The 22545-nt window shown below is 38.8% G+C and overlaps 1 protein-coding gene across 1 annotated transcript; it reads right to left on the bottom strand.

The window, feature by feature from the left end:
* Nucleotides 1-274: 274 nt before the first annotated feature.
* On the bottom strand, nucleotides 275-20871 carry LOC310642000 (BPI fold-containing family C protein-like; the record flags this gene model as incomplete). Its single annotated transcript, XM_083365377.1, has 13 exons — nucleotides 275-349; nucleotides 4244-4286; nucleotides 5442-5509; nucleotides 6845-7015; nucleotides 7113-7166; nucleotides 11578-11757; nucleotides 12216-12307; nucleotides 12594-12672; nucleotides 13950-14013; nucleotides 15639-15794; nucleotides 17827-17955; nucleotides 19891-20002; nucleotides 20769-20871. The coding sequence occupies 13 exons, from the start codon at nucleotides 20869-20871 to the stop codon at nucleotides 275-277; spliced, it is 1326 nt and encodes a 441-aa protein (XP_083221503.1).
* Between the last annotated feature and the right edge of the window lie 1674 nt (nucleotides 20872-22545).

Genomic DNA, 22545 nt, shown 5'->3' with positions numbered 1-22545 from the left:
ACTCCAGTGTAGTCTCTATTACAGAATCTGTTTTTGAGCCGGGTCTAATGTTATACGTAATGGTTGTCAAATCTCTAAATGGGTTATAATAATTTTTTATATATTTTTATCCCGCCTATATTATTTTTATATTTTTATAAATAACTCAAGGCAGTGAACACACCTAATAATTTTTCCACCTCTTTTCCACACAGCAACAAACCTGTGAGGTGAGTTGGGCTGAGAGTGTGACTGTTACAAAGTCATCCAGTCAGCTTTCTTGCCTAAGGTGGGACTAGAACTCAAGAGTCTTCCTGTTTCTAGCCTCAGAAAACTCAGATTTGAGGTTTGCTGTAGCTTCTAGATTTGGCTAAAAAAACAAAAAGAAAAGAAAAGAAAAAGTTTTGCATGTCTGCTGACACCTAAATTTTTGCAGCCAGGCAGCTGTATAGTTACCGTTATCAAAGATTTCTCTTACACAGAAATTAGATTCACTGATCATACAAAATTATAACATGGTTTCTTTTTAATCTTGTGTGTTGTGACCATATTTAAAGAACTATGGCTTGGTTGAACCCAGATAGCAAATTCAGTAAAATACTACATATGCTTACATGATCTTCTCAATTCAGGAAGGACGGAACATGAATAAATAATGGTATTTCTAAAACAAAGTTTCTAATAGCAGTGCAAAACTCTCAAATTCTTCAACTTTCCTAATTAAATTGTCATTTCATATAATATACTAGAACAGGGGTCGGCAACCTCGGCTCTTTTATGACTCGTGGACTTCAACTCCCAGAATTCCTGAGCCAGCATAGCTGGCTCAGGAATTCTGGGAGTTGAAGTCCACGAGTCATAAAAGAGCCGAGGTTGCCGACCCCTGTACTAGAATTATAAATCTTTGGGCCATATAAAACAGGGATAGGCAATACATAGGAGGAGTAGGACTGGGAACTACAACTCAACTTCTTGACCATCCACATGGCCGCAAGAGGCTATCAAGTGATACTGTTATGTCCCTGAAAGGCCTGGGGAGGGGAAATTGGGGAGGTTAAGGTATACTTAGAAGCAGGAGACTACTAGCTATGCGCTTAATACCACTCCATCTCTTGGCTAAAACCACACTGGTGAAATCCAGGGATTTTGCCTGCAAAGCTGAGCAGCTCCATTTTGGGCACTGGGGAAACTCATTACCCACTCCCGATATATAGTTGCGACAATGTTGGGCCAATATTTTCAGTTTCAGTTTGTTGCTATCTTAAACCAATGTATTATGCATTTCTGAACTTCTGGTTGAACTATTAAAAATTTCATTCACCTATTTGCTCACCCACAAATGCCTATTGGCTCTTATGCATTTTATGCATCTATAGTGAAAAAATAGTCAATGTTTGCTTGGAGATCAAGGTCTTCCTCATTATCGTAGGCTTTGAATATCAGTGGAAATCAGCAAGAAACCCTAAGAACATATACAAAAACATATTTTATTGCAGGTTTATAACAGCTTATTAGAAATTTTACTTCAGCTGTTCTGTGAATTGAACTCTAGAAATAAGTAGCTTATGATTGACAAAAAAAAGAAATAAAACTGTCATGTCATTGTATTATGGAGTCACTGTGTATGGGTTGGGTGGCTATATACATTTGTTTAATAAATAATATAAATATTGTACTTACAGAAACAAATATCTGTGGATATGTGTCACATTTACGTTCAGTCATAAAGGGGTCTGAATAAGATATACTGAAAACTATCCTATCTATCTATCTATCTATCTATCTATCTATCTATCTATCTATCTATCTATCTATCATCTATCTGTCTGTCTGTCTGTCTGTCTGTCTGTCTGTCTATCTATCTATCTATCTATCTATCTATCTATCTATCTATCTATCTATCTATCTAAAATTTGGAGACCACCTATCTTCTTCACAGAATGACTCACTGTATTGGAAGTACACGACAATTTTCTAACAAATATCATCTGATCTCAGTACATCATCCTAGTCATCTAAGAACAGACATTACCAAATCTTACCTTGTAAATTCTAATACTGGGCTTCATAAGAATGATTGTGTCTAAGACAGGCAGAGGAAATCCACCCTTTAGTTTAGCTTAATAAAACAGGAAAAAAGAGAAAGAAAAAGATTTAGAGTAACTATGACTAGAATAGATTTTGCAAACATATTCTTTAATCTAAAAGTTGAATATGTTGTATATTATTGCTCATATATGAACATTTTAACATTCATTTTATTTTTTATTCAGTAGAAAATAGTATATAATTAAAGAAATTTATATTATATCTCACTTTAAAGATAGAAAAGGGAGGCACTGAGATATACAATTTTTTGCAGCTATTATGCTATATTCTGATTCCACTAACTTTGGTTGTGAATAGAGCATGGACAATAGTAGTGATAGATAGTATAATACTGATCACATGAATGGATATAAATCTGAGTAACTATTAAGCAGGAATAAAAATCTAAGCTATACAACTGATACATTTTAACCACCAGTCTTAGACATTCTTGATTAGCCTCTCCACTTTCTTTAACTTTATTTATGGCCATGCTGACTGAAATTTACAGGACTGTTTACAAGTCGTTAGTATATTTGAAGTTGGCTTAGAAACAAAAGTCATTAAAGAAAGAGAAATTGAGAGAAAGAAAGATGAAGCTATGCTTACAATTGACTGCTGGAATTATTCCAGTTCGTAAAATGTAAGACAGGAAATTATCCAGAAGTGAAGCCTGCAATGCAAAATGAAGATTGACTTTGCTTCGGTGTCGGTGTTTAAGCAGAATGTACAGTATTTGTTTTTATGTAATGGGTCTTTTAGAATTTCTGTGAATCTAACATCTCAAGAACTTTATAATCAAAGGAGCAATAAACAAAACAAAAAAAACCCAATTCCTGGATTGAAAGCCAGCAGATGCTGAATTTTCTATGTATCTAGAATAATATGTGGCCTGATTGTCAGCATACAGTGTGAGGGGAAATCATTTTCTAAACTTTCAAAATAGTTGTTTTTTTGCCATCTCTGCAAATTTTGGTTTTTCCTTCTGCTTATCTCAGTGCCAGATTAAGTTCACATTCAAATTAATCTACATATATGAGGATGTTTTCTTGCATTGAAGGGATCGCCTGCCACCCCTTCTATTTCCATCACTATCCTGATTGACTATCCTCAGGGAGAAATTCTTAAATGCTGCTTCTCACTGAATTGGTGCAATGGATAATATATTTCACAAGCAAAGCGACCTGATACAGAAGACAACTTTCTTAGTTTCCTAATAATTTGTAATTAGTTTGCAAATTATTTGCTTGCCTTTTCTATGACCCTTCTCTAAATCCTATATAATATTATATTTGTATATTGTTTTATTTGCATATTTTATATATCATTTATCATAAATTTGGTTCTATTTGTTGCGATAGTATGCACATTACTGAAAGAAATTAGCTTGAAAATGAAACTTCAACCTCTTATAGAATTCAAATTCCCAGCCTGAAGCATGCTGAATCTCAAGAACTGTATAAAATGTCTCTGTGTGTATCTGTCTCTGTCTGTGTACGTATGTGTCTCTGTCAGAGGGACCCTAAAGGTGGAGGATGTCCCAAACAGTTCAGTGAAGAGTGAATATGCTCGATAATAATACAACAACACTAAATACCTGTAGAAAGATAGAAAATGGAAGATTGTGAACAGATACTAAATACAGCAGGGCTCCCCAACCCCCACGCTGTGGACTTGCACCGGTACGTGGCATGCCAGCAACTGGGCCATCAAACAAGCAAAGCTCCATCTGCAGGATGCAGGCAGCACATGAAACCACGCCCCTTCTAATCCATGGAAAAATCTCCCTTCCTGGAACTAATCCCTGGTGCCCAAAAGGTTGGGGGCCACTGAAATACAAAATCTAAGAATGGTAACTGAGTAGTAGAATTCCCACCAATTCTTTGTCTCACAAATTCCTTTTTCATTTTTTAGATGAAAAACATTATATAGTGAAATAGTTCCCAAGAACACAATAGGGGAAGGGGGCAATGATATTGAAATATTATTGGAAAGAAAATTAAAATTAAAGGAAAGGAAAAAATATGATGGGACCAATCATGAGGACAGCATACTTTATAGAATTTAATAGTTCTATGAAGAAAATTTAAAAGGTAAAGGAATATATTTTGTAAACAATTCAGTTCTATCTGCTACAAGTTGCACCTGCTTATTTTTCCTAGAGGCTGAAATTTACCTCAAAGAGGCCAACATTGGAATGAGCCAAGGAGATGTGGAAACTGAAAGAAAGAAAGCATAATGCAGAGATTACTGTACATGACCAAAGATAGTAATATCAGTGTGGCATTGCTGATGAGTTGTTGGTCTTGAATCAGAAAGATTGGGGTACAGTTTTTTCTCAATGACCTTGACCACTCACACTGGGGCAATCCACACTTCTTTTTTGCCCAAGTGCACCCATTGTTTCAGGAAAGCAGGCAGAGTTGATATCACCCTTAGCCCACCCCTAGGCTGCTAGTAAGACAAGCTCACCCCATGTTTGTATCCTTCCTTCCTTCCTTCCTTCCTTCCTTCCTTCCTTCCTTCCTTCCTTCCTTCCTTCCTTCCTCCCTCCCTCCCTCCCTCCCTCCCTCCCTCCCTCCCACCCTCGTAATCTGTTGAAATCCTGGACTTTTTAAAATAGATTCAGCAGAGGAAGGATTGCATATTGGTCCTTTCCCCCATGTTTTTCAAACAGGGAGGTCCTTACTCCCATGTTTTTAACTGGCTAAAATTAACAACAGTTTTGCCAAGTTTCCCTTCTGAGCCCAAGAGACAAGAACTGAATTTTTTTTTAAGGATTTGCACTGGAATAGTGAAATTGGGAAGATTTCTTTCTGTCTATCTTAAACTGGGTGTAATTGACAAAAGTTCAGCCTTGTACAGGATGTAAACCATAATTTTTCATATATGGTAAAATTTTAATTGCATATTACTGTTAAATTCACAATTGTGATATGTACTATCACAATTACTCAGTGGTTTAATAATGATTTTTTGTACGTAATATTTGCCATCAATACAACCATACAGTCATATCCAATCATTCAATTTTGAGCTCCTTTTTAAGCAATCAAGACTAATCTCATGTGCATTTTGCTTGATGAGAGTTAAAGTAATTCTTCATGATTCAGTTTGAAAGAGAATGTAAAATATGTGTTGGCCATAATACTCCCTTTATATTGCAAAAGTTTCTTTACTACATTTACATCGTAGATTAGTCTTCCTCTACATGTTGCTCTCCATTAAATAAATTCAGTTCCATAAGACCATTTCATCATATCCTGTTTATATTTTATGTTTATTTTAAGCTGCCATAATTTTAAATACTAGATTAATCAATTTAAGCAGTTTTGGGAAAACAATGGATTAAAAAATCTAACAAAGGTTTTTACCTGTTCAAGCACAATGTAGTTAGCAACCTCCGATCAAATATAGTCAAATCTGCATGAGTTCTAGTTGTCTATGGAAAAAAAGGTTATTATATAATAAGTAATTCTTTTACAGTTAGACAGGTGCTGTAATAGTATCTAGGAAAGACCCTGGGATTTGAGGCAAAGTGATGTTGCCTGGTCTAGAGAGTGGTTGGATAAGAGACAGCATAGCCCCCACACCATCCCCAGTTAAGAGGCTCTGAAGGAACCCACCTTAGTATCTTAGACTGTAAATGAAATGGTGGGAGAATTGTGCTTTCAGATGTGCAAGATTGAGGTCAGCCTTACCAAGTAGACCAGACAGGAAACACTCAGATGAGCTAATTTTACTTTATTGTAAAGCTACATTAATAGAATCTTGCAACTCTGAAAATTCATTCCTTCTCTCTACAATTCTTGCTGGGTTCCCTAGTTACTTTGCTTATAGAATGCTTGCAGGGAGAAAATCAGCCAGCAGGAAATTGAAGTCCAAGCCTGGCCAGGCAGGAAAGTGGCTGCTGTTGGGTGGAGGAGGAAATGAGGATGTGTGTGGATGTGCAAGTTAGGAGGAAGGATATATGGGAGTGCATGAGAGGTGCCATGTGGGTCAGGAAAGATATACAAGTGTGCACAAGAGATTCCAGGTGGGTTGGTTCGGGCACATGGGGGGATGACATCAGTCAGGAAATAAGCAGAGGTGCATGAGAGGTACCATTCAGGTGGGGTTGGGCATGCGAGGGAGGCGTTGTGGGTCAAGAAAGGTGCATGTGAGTACACGAGAAGTGCCGTGTAGGTCAGGGACTGTACCCGGGGAATAGCATGGGTTGGAAAAGATGCATGAGGGTGCACAAGAGCTGCACATAGACTCATGAGGGCAGAAGGGAATGCATAGTGGTCCCTTCCCTTCGCTAGTGCTGCTGCCAGGTGGGGCAGAGACTGAGAAGTTGCAAGAGTGGCTGAGAAACTGTCACAGAATGGAATGTTGAAAATGAAGGTCATGTCTGGCAGCTGAAGCAGCCACAACTTTCTAAATTTCATTTTATTTTATTTGGAGATATTAGGTATGGAAACAGATCACTATGAATAACAGACTTTTTCAGTGACCTTTGAATAATATAAGCAGAAGTTGTTTTGAACTTTAACTTTCATCAGGACAAGTGAGGCAAAATACTGTATTCTAATCTAAAACATCTGGGTTACCTATAGCCTGTTTTTAGAATAGAGTTAGATATGAGATGAATTGGAGAACTATTTTATAGCCAGCCTCCAAGTACTGGGGCTCTTAACAATCTGAGTAAGATGAAAAAAATTACAGAATGGCTCATAACTTCACAGATTCCTACAAAAAAAGGTCTAGAGAGAGAATTGGATATTGTAAGACTTACTATGTTCAAGGTGAACATGGATTCAGTGGTTGAGTTTGGCATCTTTGCCAATACTTCCATAGAAGTAGAAAACTCCAGGATGGATTTATTGTCATGTAGACTAATCACAGGTGCATCAATAATTCTTATGTTCACAATTACTGGAAGTGGCTTTGCATAAATATGAGAAATCTGTAAAGTTTAGAAGTAGAGACCAAGTTTCAGAAAAATTAGAACAAGTTTTTAAAAATGCAAACAGTAAGTTTTGAAGAAATGAAAAAACACTTACAGTGGGAATGATGCTATTCAATGTATCTGTAGTTAACTTGAAATAAGAATAAAGCTGTAAAATGAAATTACATGTTAGGTTATCTTATGAAAATTGTGTGCCTTTGTATGAACTTACCGTAATTATCTGGGGAGACAATGCCTTCCTTTTCACCTAATGCATTTCAACAGAGGCTGGACAGGTCAATTATTTACCAGGGTGTTTTAATTTACTGGCTAAATGCATTTCTCTGTTTTTTAAAAAGAATGTACTGATTCAATGTTCTTACTAGCAAAGAATTCTACTAAGTATTTGTTCAGAAATGCTTCTGTTTCACAGAAGCCTTTAGTACATGTGATAGCCATAAGCAAATTAAACCTGCAAAATATTGTTTCTATTTCCATTTGGATATGGAAAACGTAATTAGCAAGGAAAAGTGGGGGAAAAAGAGGGAGAGGAAGAGGGAGAGGGAGAGAGATTGATGAACAAAGATGAATTTAATTTAATTTAATTTAATTTATTGAGATTTATATACCGCCCTTCTCCCAAAGGGACTCAGGGCGGTTTACAGGGCATAAATATAAATAACAATATAAACATTACAAACATTAAAAAACAATTAAATCAGTGCCCAAGTTAAAACAAGAATAAAACAAGCCAATAAAAACCCATGTACCCCCATCAGGCTAGACCCGCTAGTTCAAATAAATGGGTCTTCAACCCGCGACGGAAGGATCGGAGGTCTGATGTCGTCCGGAGCTCCACCGGCAGTTGGTTCCACAAAGCCGGGGCACCCACAGAGAAGGCCCTCCCCCTGGGGGCCACCAGTCGACACTCCCTGACAGGAGGCACCCTGAGGAGGCCCTCTCTGTGGGCGCGCACAGGGCGGAGGGGAGTCGACGCCGGCAGCAGGTGGTCCTCGAGGTATCGCGGACCCATGCCATGTAGGGACTTAAAGATCATAACCAAAACCTTGAACCTTACCCGGAAGACAACCGGTAACCAATGTAGCTCACGGAGCAAAGGTGTAACATGGGAGTACCGGGAAACTCCCAAGACAACTCTCGCGGCCGCATTCTGTACCAGTTGGAGCCTCCGAGTAGTCTTCAAGGGAAGTCCCATGTAGAGAGCATTACAGTAGTCTAGGCGAGAGGTCACGAGCGCATGAGTAACCGTACATAAGGCCTCCCGGTCCAGATAGGGCCGCAACTGGCGCACCAGGCGAACCTGGGCAAAAGCCCCCCTAGTCACGGCCACTATGTGATCCTCCAAAGTGAGTCGTGAATCTAGGAGGACTCCCAAGTTGCGAGCCCTATCCACAGGGGGTAAAAGCTCACCCCCCATAGAAAGAGATGGAACATCCCAAGTGTCCCGGGGAGACGGAATGTACAGCCACTCAGTCTTGTCAGGGTTGAGTTGAAGTCTGTTCCTCCCCATCCAGACCCGAACCGCCTCCAGGCAACGGGACATCACAGCGAGGGCATCACTGGGGTGGTTTGGGGTCGAAATAAAAAGTTGGGTATCATCAGCATATTGATGATACCCAACTCCAAAACCACGAATGATCTCACCCAGCGGTTTCATATAGATGTTGAACAGGAGAGGCGAGAGGACCGACCCCTGAGGAACTCCACAAGCGAGAGTCCTAGGGGTCGACCTCTGCCCCCCTGCCAACACCGACTGCGAGCGTCCCAGGAGATAGGAGGAGAACCACTGAAAAACCGTGCCTCCCACTCCCAATCCCCTGAGACGCTGCAGCAGGATACCATGGTCGATGGTATCGAAAGCCGCCGAGAGGTCTAATAGGACTAGGACAGAGGAATATCCCCTATCCCGAGCCCTCCAGAGATCATTCACCAGTGCGACCAATGCCGTCTCCGTGCTGTGCCCGGGCCTGAAGCCCGATTGGTAAGGGTCCAGATAATCCGCTTCATCCAGGACCAGAGGGAGCTGATGCGCCACCACACTCTCAACAACCTTCGCAAGAAAGCGAAGGTTGGAGACTGGACGAAAGTTGTTCAATACAGCTGGGTCCAAGGCAGGCTTCTTGAGGAGAGGTCTCACCACCGCCTCCTTCAAGACGGTGGGGAAATAACCCTCACTCAAAGAAGCAGATATAACCGCCTGGAGCCAGCCTCGTGTCCTCTCCCTAGCTGCATAAACCAGCCAAGAAGGGCACGGATCCAATAAACATGTGGTGGAACTCAGCTTCCCCATAATCCTGTCCACTTCATCAGGGGTCACAGAATCAAACTCCTCCCAGATAACATTGACAAGACCGCCCGTGTCCTGATCGCCAGACTCTGCCCAGCTGGAGTCCAAACCGGTCCGAATCCGAGCGATTTTATCCGACAGATGTTGACTAAACTCCTCGGCACGACCCTGCAAGGGATCCTCCCTCACCTCCTGATTAAGAAGGGAGCGAGTCACCCTAAACAAGGCGGCCGGGCGATTATCTGCGGACGCGATGAGGGTGGAGAAGTAATTACACCTCGCCTCCCTCATCGCAGCGAGATAAGACCTAATGTAGGTTCTTAACCGCAATCGGTCGGGTTCAGATCGGCTGGACCTCCAGCAGCTCTCTAGACCCCGTTTCCGACGCTTCATCTCCCGGAGCTCCGCGGAGAACCATGGAGCTCGCTGGGATCTGCGCCGGGTCAGGGGCCGCAAGGGTACAACCCGGTCGAGTGCCTCAGTGGCTGCCCTTTCCCAGGCTTCCACTAAGGCATCCGCCGAGCTGTGAGTAATGGAGGCAGGTGGGGACCCCAGCGCCGCTTGGAATCTATCAGGATCCATTAGGCGTCTGGGGCGGTACCATCTAGTTGGCTCCGTACCCCCACGGCGGGGGGTGGCAAAATGGAAGACCAGCCGCAGGAGGTGATGATCGGTCCATGACAGGGGCATAATAAATGGAAAGCCCCCACCAAGATCATCCAACCACCGTCCAGATAAAAAAATCAGGTCAAGGGTGTGGCCTCCCTCATGAGTTGGCTCAGAAATTACCTGCGTCAGGTCCATGGCCATCATGGAAGCCATGAACTCCCGAGCAAGCTCAGATGAACCTCCCAGGGATGGTAGGTTGACGTCTCCCAAAACTATAAGTTTGGGGAACTCAACCACCAACCCCGAGAGGATATCGAGCAGCTCGGGCAGGGCTGCCGCTACGCGACTAGGCGAAATGTACACGAGCAGCAAGCCCAACTGCGCCCCAGAGCCAAATCTCATAAAGAGAGACTCACACCCGACTATCTGAGGAACGGTGGTCTCCCGCGGACATAAGGTCTCCCTAACAATCACCGCCACACCCCCACCCCTACCCTGAGCTCGAGGCTGGTGTAGCACCCGGAAGCCTGGTGGGCAAAGGTCAACCAAAGGGACCCCACCCTCTGGGCCCAACCAAGTCTCCGTGATGCAAGCCAGGTCCGCATGCTCACCCTCAACCAAATCCCTAACAAGGGGAGCTTTGTTAACCACGGACCTGGCATTCAGGTACACCAGCCGGAGCTCAGGAGGCTGCACATCATCGCTCCCGGAACCTCGGGGAAGAAGCAGAGGGTCGGAGCGCCCCACCGCTTGCAAATAGCGGAGACGGCGCTCCCGGTAACGAATTTGTATAACTCTCAGATTTTTAGGTTTTTTTAATTGAACCCATAAATATTAAGTTATAGGAGTTATTAAATCGTTCTGTACTAAGGCTCCCACAAATGAAAGCAAGTCATTAGATCCCATCCCAATCTCAAGATATTACTAAAGATTAAAGCTTGATACCATTTGGAATTCTTTTGAACATCAGCCAAGAGGTGCTGCATGAGCTGTCATCTGATAGAGAACACTTATAAATAAATAGATGTATTGGAATTGCAATTTCCGGAATCCCTATGCTTCAGAATGTAGTTGTCATGGAAAAATTCCAGAGGGCTAATAGAGTATGTCCATACAAAGCCAAGAGATCAGACAGATGTGAAGGAAAAAAATGGCTCATATTACTAAGAACAGTTTGGAAATCCTAGAGGCCTTTCTAGGGATGCTTCTGCATCCAGATCCCTTCTTCAGCTGTTTCTATTTGGCAAGATGAAGTCCTTCTCTTCATTAATTTCTGTCTCATGCAGTCCTGCCCACCCAATCTTGAGTACACAGAAACTATATCTATATCCTTACTGCCAATCCCTAATTTTCTTCTCTTGCCTTTGTTCCCAGTTACTTTCAAGCTCCAATTTGAAGGTGTCAGAACAAGGACAAACATTCTGCTTCAGCCCCAGCATTGTTCAGGACAATTGAAGTTTCACTCAATCATGAGCTGGAGAGGGGATGAAGACAATGCCATGGAAACATAGCAGAAAACAGGCTTCACTGTTAGTTGCAAGTGGGGGAAAAGCCCATAGTAAACTATGTCAAGGAGAAGGCTGAGCTTGGGTAGGATTTTAAATGGCAGACTAATATATAACATTAACATCCCTTTCTTTGAAACATAGCATTTTGCACTTACCATTTCCTCTTGCTCAGCAGAGATAGTAAAACCCCCAGAAATGTAATAAGCCAGTGAAGCAGACTGCAAGAAATATTCTGAGATTCCTATATAGAACATAGAGTTGTTCTCATTCAGAAGAACAAAGGGAGTTGGGTTGAAGTGGGGTTCTGTAATTTCTTCCACTGGATAGACTGTTCCCTGAAAAGAATGGCAGAAGTGACAAGATATCATAGCTTGCAAATTTTGGCCTTTAAAACAGAATCAGAAGTTTTCAGGAAACCAGATCACTGAAATGCATCCTTGAAATTAAGAGCATAATTCAATAAGACATGGCCAGAACACCGAGTACAGTTCTAGGACTCTAAATATGGAAGACTCAAAAGTCAAACTTTTTTAAAAAAAATTAAAAAATGAACTGTGACTTGAAGACATCCCTGAAGTCTTGGACTATTTTGGCTTCACAATTCTTGCTACTGGCTAGAGTAGGAAATAATAGGTGCAGCAAAAATAGCACTAATTAATATACTTAAATATCTTTTGATATGGCTTGCCATCAAAGTTATTGAGAAAAAATAATGATGCTTATTTCTTCAAATGAGTAACAACAGACATATCGTAATGCAATTTCAGAAAATTATGAATATATTAGACTTTACCTTTAAATCCAAGTTAATTGATGATTCCAAGATAGTTGAAGAGTTTATCAGGGAATAGTCTATTACTGCAAAGTGACCAATCTGAACTTGGACTGTTGGGATATGGGATAAAATTGTCAGATGCTTAATGATAATAGGCAGGATGCAAACTAGTCCTGATAATGAATTTTTACAAAAGCAATGGTATTAGTACAGGAAAGTGCTTGAATAGTTACATAAATATTGTAAAGCTATATTTTCAACATAATCCTAAACATGTTTGCAAAATTTAGGTACTTCTGCCATATAAGTTCATTTAGCATCAACCATAATTTAGGTCTTTTTGATGAGACTGCATCCTCCAAAAAGTTCTACCAGAACAAGCTATTTCTCATTCACCATCTAACCAATTTTCCTGTGCATTGAAGAAGGCTGGATTAGATCTGTGTGTCCATTCTGACTTTATAATTTTATGATTCTATAAAACAAGCAAGTTTATATTTTTAATTATGCAAAAGTGTCATTCTAGCCATCATTTTTATTTTCAGAAACTCAACCATAGCATGGTGAAATTATTCCATCACTAGTTTACTAGAACTGGAAGCTTTCATAAAAACTAAAATCATTAGCTCAGTTTGCTAAAACAACCCAGAAAACATACCTGGATATTGGGTGATTTTTTTATTAATCTTTTGGATCACAAAATTCACTTGATGACACAACTATAGGAATGCAAGCAAAAATTATTATTCTGGTCAATGTTTACTTATGTGTTGGTAATAAGATCTTCCTAAGACTTCACAATTCTGCATCTCTATACTTATAGCTTGCTTTATCTTATATTTGAAGAATAGTGATTTTAAAAATCCATCATAATTGAATACATTTGTTGTAATCAGTTAAATACATAATCAGTGCTGTAAATCTCACTCTAAATGCATTGTCCCTCATCAGTGAACTTTGTAGAAACAAAGCAAAACAGAATATTTCTGAAAAATATCCAAGCATGGCCTCAGATACCTTTCAAAAGGAAGGAAGCTCTATAATTCTGGAGCCTGTAAAAAGCTTTATTCAGCTTTAGAAAGCCAAATAATTCATTCAGGGGGAATGCCTCACTATAGTCAGAGAGACTATATTTAAGCAGAGAATATAATGTAGAACAGCAATCCATAAATAAAAAATGATGACAATGATTCTGATGTTTATGGAGTTGAATAATAAATATCCCAAGTGAGATATTTAGAATATTTCAAGTGATGTATTTTGAATGTCTGGATTTATCTTCTGGTATATTACATATGTAATGAAAATAAAGACAAGAAAATATTTGCTATAGATGTTTTAAATAAATAACAAATAATGTATACACTCATTTGAAATGCATTGACCCTAATTTCTAAGCCACTAAAGGTTCCTTCACTTCCTGTTCTACCATCTGATCTGAGCAAAATAAATCATGCCTAATTTTTTTATACACACACACACACATACATATACATATAAATATACATCCTATTTATTCAAATAATGCACATGAAACAGCCTTATGAAAACATTCATATGCCACATAAAATCATCTTTTCATTCTGAAAATGTCTTTATGGCAATGTGTGCACATAAATTGTACACAAGTTATAAACTGCAAAATCCTTATCACATTTTTGCATATATTAAGGCTTTTGTTATTTATTTTAATAAACACATTTTTAGAAGAAATTGGTTGAAGAAAACATGAAATAACTCCTTGTGGCTTACCTTTGAGGCCAGCATGCTACACAGCGATGTTACCATAGAAGTAGTAGGGTATGTATATAACCATCTGGAAAAAAGCAAGAATATTGTTAACTTGAGTTAATTAAATTTTGTATGTGTGCATCTATTATATGAGGAAATGATTTTTTAAACTGATCTCCAAATTTTAGGAGACAAAAGGTGTTCTCATGTTCTTGAATACGGTTGAATCATAACTGAAGTCCTGTATCAGTTTTCCACTAAATGTTTCCCAATTAATTTTTACTTAGAATATTTATTGCAAATAAATCTGAAGGTTTTTTTAGTGAGAAACTTCTGGTATGTGTTCAAGATTGTGGCCCTGTACCTGATATTTCCTGATAGTTCTTATTAAAATTATTAGACATATTTTTCCTTTTCAGTCAAATGACTCACCTATATCTGTTGAGTCAATTATGCTGAACCATCAGGAGGAGTGAGCCTCAGAAATATACAGTAATTACTAAGCGTGCTTTCTGTAGTATTATGGAATATGGTATTTGTAAGCAATTATCAATTTGGTAATGTACCTCAGTTTATGTAGCTTCCAAAATAGCTCTAAATTTGAGTTAGCAGTATTTATTTTAATGTTAACTCTTGATATTTGATTTTTCAACATGGCTTCTTTTGTGAGATTGAGAACTTTTGGGAATATTAGCAATCTGGAAGGTACTGAAATATATCACTTATGTGCAGTGCTTTTTTTGTAAAAGAAAAAGGTGCCGGAACTCACACATGTCATACAACCCGCCTTGCCTACCCTACAAGGTTCCATCCCAAAAAGTTGCCGGAACTCCATTCTGAGCATTCTATGAGAAAAAAAGCCCTGCTTATGTGAGAATCTGATGACTGTGCAGCTCCATCAGAGGAATGACTTCTGCTGTTAATCTTTATCATACTTGAATCAAGTCATGTGACAATTCCCAGTCATCCAACAACATTGGCCACTTTTATCTCATTTCAGTGACGGCTGGATGATGTTATAAGGACAATATAAATTGCGAGACAGGAAATTATCTAAAACTGGTATAAAAAAATAGCAGTGAATGCATATACCATATGTTCCAGAGAGAAAAAATAACATAACAACAACATGATAGGACATGTAATGCAGTGGTTTCCTTACAGTTAATATCAGTAAGCGTTTTCATAGAAGCATAAGCAATTGCCCTATTTTATGTCAAACCAATATACCGTAAATATTGTTGCTATCTATCTTTCTCATTCTGGCACAAGTGTGATGATCTAGTTGAGCTGTGTTTCTCAGTGCTGGTAGCTTTAAAAAGCATGGATTTCAACTCCCAGAATTCCCTGATATAGGTATATTGCTAGGGAAAGCTCAATTTATATTCTTCATTTGATATTTCCCAGCCCCGAGCAAAAATTCCAGAAACTGAGATATAATTTTAAATTTGAATTTAAATTTGAAGCATGGACTTTAACATTTGCTGGATTTAGGAATGTGTTCCTTTCATTTCAATTCTCCCAAGGGAATATATACTTTATCCTGTACTTACTGTAGGGGGAAATGAGGTTAATGCAGGTTTAAGGTACATTTAGGATAATAGTAAAAGCTACACAGCAGTGTTTAAAAACTGATAATCAAAATGTTTTAGGGATCCTAAAACCAATACTTGCAAATATACTTTTTAATTAGAACATTTTCCATTATACCTATAAGATTGATTCAGTTTGATGTCCATATCATCTACATCTCCTTTACAGCTGTCAAGCGACAATTTTAAATGACCGAATACATTCTGAGACACTTTTACAATTGCTGTGAGAGATATTCCAGAAAAGTAGCCAGCCCCACTTCCAGAATCTTTGCTGCGGACAATAAGACACAAAATGCTCATTTTATCATCTTGTTCTCAAGAAAATGCCAGGATTGCTTTAGAATTACATTACAAAATAACCTCTAAGTTTAAACATAAACACAAAAATGTATACAATATACATGTCTAATAATGAAAGTCAAAAATATTTTATTTTGTATTTTATTTCTCATTGAGATTTAATAAAGTTAACAAAAAATAAAATGCCAGGATTGCTTATGCTGAAGAACACATGTTAGCAGGCAATATAACATAGCTAAAAATCTCAAAGCCTGCCTTCCAGATGCATCACATTACAACTCCAATCATTTCTTGCTGACATCTCTGGATAGCAGTAAACTTTGGAGAGTTGATGCAAAATCAACTACGCCTAAATACATCAGAAGTATCTGCCAGAAAGGCAATTCCACCCACCTGAAACAATGTACAGGTAGTCCTCAAATTATGACCACCAGTGAGACCAACATTTCTATTGCTAAGCGAGACATTAGTTAAGTGAGTTTTGCTGCATTTTACAATCTTTCTTGCCACCGTTGTTAAGTGAATCACTGCTGTTGTTAAAGTTAGTAACCTGGTTGCTAAGCGAGTCTGGCATTCCCCACTGACTTTGCTTGTCAGAAGGCTGCAAAAGGGGATCGTGTGACCCTGGGACTCTGCAACTGTCATAAATATGATTCACTTGCCAAGCGTCTGAATTTTGATCATGTGACCATGGGGATGCTGCAATGGTCATAGGTATGAAAAATGGTCCTAAGTCTCTTTTTTCAGTGCTCTTTATAACTTCAAATGGTCACTAAACAAACTATTACAAGTCTAGGGCTACCTGTAACATCCTGAGGTTTATTCAGTGGGCCCACGTTTGCATTCTTACAAAGTTGGTTCTATTTTTAGGCAGGATAAGATCATTGTCTGTGGTTGCAGATGCTGAGGGCAGGGGGATGCAGCTGCTCTCCTTAACTGCTTGCTCCCTTTAACTCCCTGAATCTCCCTATTTGCTACAGTATGTGAGCCAGGATAAAAACATCTTTTTAATTAATCCAGGTTTTCCCTTTGCTTGCAAAAATCTAGAAGTTGGAAGTTTTTTAGTCTTAAATATGTCTAAATATGTATTTCTTCAAGAGGAAGACTGTCTGATCTTGCAAGAAGGCAGAAGTTTTTATCCCTTTGCAACACCAGTTGTCTTTCGGGTGAGGTTCAAGGTTCAAGGTTTTGGTAACAATCTTTAAGTCCTTACATGGCATGGGTCCGGGATACCTCAGGGACCACCTGCTGCCGGCGTCAACTCCCCTCCGCCCTGTGCGTTCCCACAGAGAGGGCCTCCTCAGGGTGCCGCCAGTCAGGGAATGCCGACTGGTGGCCCCCAGGGGGAGGGCCTTCTCTGTGGGCGCTCCGGCATTATGGAATCAACTGCCGGTGGAGCTCCGGATGGCACCAGACCTCCGAACTTTCCGTCGTGACCTGAAGACCCACCTATTTGAAATAGCTGGTCTGGCCTGACGGGGATGGGTTTTAATAGTTGTTTTAGATTTGTTCACTGTTTTTAACTGGGCATGGGTTTAATCTTTTTTTAATTTTTGTATTGTCTTTTTTATATATGCCCTGTGAACCGCCCTGAGTCCCCACCAAGGAGAAGGGCGGTATATAAATTAAATAAAACTAAAAAACTAAACTAAAAAACTAAACCTTCCAAGGAACTCAAGATGAAACACATAACCCTAGTTCTGTTATTTATTTATGCTGCAATACTGGTGATTTTTTTTAAATCAAAATATAATTATGCCTTAGTGGTTGTCTAGTATGTTCACCTGTTCTGGTACTTTCTCCATTCTGCCTTGACAATTGTCCCTTTTGATTCAAACAGCCACTTTAGGGGACATTTTTTGACAGGACCACAATTGAACAAAAGACTTGCATTTCCACCTTCTCTTCCTGGGACTTATACTTGCGCTGTATAAAATGTGTGCCAGCATTTCAATTTGTAAAGCTGACATGGTATTAATATCTGCCTTCATTATTCCACTTACAATAGCCAGGTCTCCACGCTCCAATCTGCAAGAGCCATTGCTGAAGCATTTTCCACTAATAGTTTAATCCCAGTTCCAGAGATGAGAGACAAGGATGTGTTGGGAAATTCCATGTTATCAATTCTTATCCTGTCAAACACCAAAATTATGTTAGCTTGATTTACACCACAATCCATGAATATAGGTAAGGCTAGCAGGAATAGTAACCCAAACTATTCAATTTCTGCTGAAACACTAAGCATCTACAGATTTTGTATCATGCACTTATATCTATTTTTCCTAGCACTGCAGGACTCGATGGGCTCTACGTGTAATTTCTTTTTAGGTGACACTAGCCAAACTACATTTATTTATTAAATTTGTGTACTGCCAAGCTTAAAAAAATGACTGGGTGACTTGTCCTACAACTATATAAAACAAAGATAAAGATAACACACATTTTTTCATACTATCACAAAGTGAGTGGCTAAATAAGAGCCTTGGTGGAGCAGTGGGCTGATGCCTCCTTAAGTAACACCAGCTGCCTGCAATTAGTGCAGGTTCGCGTCCCACCAGGCTCAAGGTTGACTCAGCCTTCCATCCTTCCGAGGTAGGTAAAATGAGGACCCAGATTGTTGGGGGCAATTAAGCTGACTTTGTAATAATGCCGCTTGGGGGGTGTATGAAAGCCCTAATAAGCAGGCATATACATAGAATGAAGGCTACTGCTACGCTTGTAAGCCGCCCTGAGTCTTTGGAGAAGGGCGGGATATAAATGGAATTAAAATAAATAAAAATAAAATAAATATCTATTGAGATTCTCAATTGTCCAGGTCATGCTTGTCCATAAGGTGCTTTTCAAAAGGTAACTGGACTTTCCCAAGTCCTGCAAGTTGTTGATGTGATGGGTGATGTTACTGACCACAGGAGCAAGAAAGAAGACCAAGAAAGTCGAGTTGCCTTTTGAAAAGCACTCTTGGGCCATAGTATCTCAGATAAGATGCTGACTATTCCCTTTCCAAAGAGTTTCCAAAAAAACTTAGTTTCAAGTTTCCAGAAGACCAGTCATTCAATTCAGTCAGGATATTTAGAGAGAATGCTGCACTAGGGGAGCCATCACTTGATAGGTTTTTTTGTATACAAGTAGTCCTCAACATATGACAATTGAGCCCAAAATTTATGTTGCTAAGTGAGAAATTTGTTAAGTGAGTTTTGTCCCATTTTACGACTTTTCTTCCCACATCTGTTAAGTGAATCACTGTTAAATTAGTAACCCAATTATTAAGTGAATCTGGTTTCCCCACTGACTTTGCTTGTCAAAAGATTGCAAAAGGTATTCACACGACCCCGGGAAACTGCAACAATCATAAATGTGAGTCAGTTGTCAAGCATCCGAATGTAAATCACGTGATCCTGGGGTTGCTGCAATGGTTGTAAGTGTGAAAAATGATCATGTCACTTTTTTTCAGTGCCGCTGTAACTTCAAATGGTCACTCAGTGAACTGTCGTAAGTTGACGACTACCTGTATTTGTGTAAGAGAATAACTAGGCCTTCTATGTTCAGTGCCTGAATATATATTGCTGTGTGCTCCGAGTGCTCTGAGCAAGGCTGAGTTTGCTCAGTTAGTGACTCAAACATGGCACCAGTTTATTCTTCGAGCATCCTTTGAAATTCCTGGTTTAATTTTATGCAGAAATGGCTTTTGAACCTTGTCCATAATAGAAAGATAAGAGAGGCACATTATAAATTGGGCTATATGAAACATTAATCAGGAACTGGGAGAGGGCTAGAAGATAGCTATACTAGATAATCTCTTCAACTGGAAATCAGATTCCAATAAGCGCAGAAAGAATGCCTACATTCATTCATCCATTTCAAAACTAAAGCTGAAAAAAAGGATCAAATGGATTTGCTGGGTGTAGTAAAGAACTGGAACTGTGAGAAATCTATATTAAAACAGCGCTTGCTCACAGACAGGGTTATGAGTTTAATGAGGTGCACACTGCCTAAGAGGAATAGAAAAACATTGGAAGTACTTAACACTGAGCTATACTAAAAGGCCCTGTTATGAAAACATTTCTTACTTTGAAATTGTGTAATTGAGTGCAAAAAGTGCATATGTAGATTCTCCATTCCAGTCTTCAAAGATCTTTTCCTTTAATTTCTGCTTCAGAAGCTCTATTCCAAATTGATTACCTATAAACATACATCATATATTTCACTGAAATAACAATTTACGATACTTTTTCTTCTGCTTCTTCTACATTTTCATCAGTCTGGAGTGATTGCTATGAATGACTTATAGCATTTTAAGTTGCTAAAATATTTTGAAAATGCCTATGCAGAATGCTATTGAAGATCTCCTAACAGTGATTGAGGGTCATGCATTATTATATCACTGAATATGGAGAAAATCATAAAATACAGATATTTACAAAGAAAAGTAAACAACTGTGGCAAAAGAAAGAAAAGAGTATAATAGTAACAGGTGCTTTGGGTGCAATCCCAAAACAATGGAGCACCACATTAAAATTATATGCTGCCCATTTTGTCAAGGTTAAATCAACCACTTGAACACCATCACTAATGATAAAATCACTATCAATCAGTTGCAAAACACAGCTTTACTTGGAACTGCTTACATCCTGCAATGATACATTAGCACCTTTAAACAACATCCGCCTATCCCAAGTCTTTGGAAAGGACTCAGTAGGTGAATAAAAATGCCAAATCCAACCTAATATCTAGTTGATCGTGTAACCAATTATTATAGTATCCCATATTTCTTGTAAGAACTCAGAGGAAATTTCCTCTTAAGGGGAAGATACATTATTTATTAACCTTAACTGGTACAATGAAGGTTGGCATTTAATTCAACATCTTGATTAAATGTCCTGTGGTGCATTCCTTCTTCTGAAGTTTACAACATAGTCATAATTCCAAATTTTTCTTCCATACTCACCATAGTCCAATGCTTTCTGTGTGATTTTCACCTTGATTCCTGGGTTGGCCTCAAGAAGCAAGATGAGTAAGCCCAAGATAAGGAAGGTGACAGAAACTTTCATTCTCTTTCTTCCCCTCTTTCTCCCTTTTTTCACTGAAATGTATAATTTCAAAAAAATTGGTCACTAAATATGTACTGTTTAACTAGCTGACCGCAACTGTTTAATTTTTTTTCTAGAAGGAGAGAAACTTCCCATCCTTAAAAGTTAGCATCTTGATCATGAAAAGACAATTATAAAGATGTGAAGACATTCTGCATATTCTTGGATTCACATTATATATATATATATATATATATATATATATATATATATATATATATATATATATATATATATATATATATATATCAGAACTGAACTTTGGAATAAAATATTGGCAATATTAAACCTTCCTTCATTTCTAAGTGCTTATATTGTTGACTATTGTGAACATCCAGAATTATTTTTTCTTATGACAGTTTGCTGCAGTGAACTGGAATCAGTGAACACATTCTAATTTAGATTAGGTTGAGGTTAAGCTTCTCACAAAAATTAGCAATAAAATTATGTACAATACTGAATGGGCAAATTGACTTCCTTTCTGATGAAAATAAAGGCTGCTTTGATTGTTGAGAGACAAGTGTCATTTAATTGAAGCAAAACTTTCTCTCAGGTTAACATGCATCAAACCAGGTTAATTATAACTATACATTTTGCTGGAATTAATCTTCATGCCAGAATATAATATTCTGCTGGTCAGTTAACTAAAGGGCAAAGAAGCTAATATCATTGTGCTAGAATTTCAGTCTGAAACATGAAATGTCTGGGCTGAGTTACACTACCTAGTCTGGGCCATACAAATATAGTTTACTATTAATTAGTAACAAGGAAATACAGAAAAGTCTAACACAAAAATCCCTTCATGTTTGCCATATGTGTAGCTCCTAACTCCCTGCCTAAAGGTGTAAGGGTTTATACCACACACCTGTATAAGATCCCTTTAACATAGTAATAATCCATTACTTCTCTTGCTGGAAGACTACTATAAGTTCTCAAAGCCTTTCCCATTAAACATTTATTCGCAGGCCATTTACAAGAGGTACTAATTCAAACATAATAAAGCAAGCTTCTATTGTCCTCTTCCTCTGTCAATTTAGAGATTTTTATGTCTTTGGTACTACTTCCTCTATGTTCTGAAAATCCTAGCAGTGAATGTGCCCCTTCTGGTGACTGGATCCCTTTAAGTCAGCCCACCCATCCTAAACTCTTTTCTTTACTCTTTTCTCATTGTAGCTTATCTTTTCTCTCTGTCTCCCTCCAAAGCTGCTCTTTTTCCTCTTTTAATTAATGAAAGTCTTTCCTCTTGCTGTGGCTTCAACATTTTTGAAATGGTATCAGAGCCTAGCCCAATTACTGGTTGGTCTACTTTCTTTGGTTTAATTACAGGTGTAAAGTAAATGTCTGTCTCTACAAAAGTAGTAATCTCTTCTAAGGGAGAATCTGTCCCTTCTATCTTTTCCATGTCTGCTTGGTGTAGGCTCTAATAAGATGTCTGGTTTTTGTAGCCAGGATGTTGGATATTGTCTGAAAAGTGTGAGCATTGCAAGGGCCAAACTCCCTTTTGCCACCAAGGTTTGTTTCCTTTCCATGGAGTATTTGATGATTTCCTTGAGTTTAAGCCAATTCCACTTGTGTGGTTGCTTGCTTGTGTTGAATGTCCCACCACTAACACTTTGTCACAGGTTCTTTTAAGTA

Source organism: Vipera ursinii (assembly GCF_947247035.1).
Source record: "Vipera ursinii genome assembly, chromosome: 6".
NCBI classification, from domain to species: domain Eukaryota; kingdom Metazoa; phylum Chordata; class Lepidosauria; order Squamata; family Viperidae; genus Vipera; species Vipera ursinii.
Note: the sequence above shows the minus strand (reverse complement) of the source record. Positions and strands in the feature narration are given on the sequence as shown.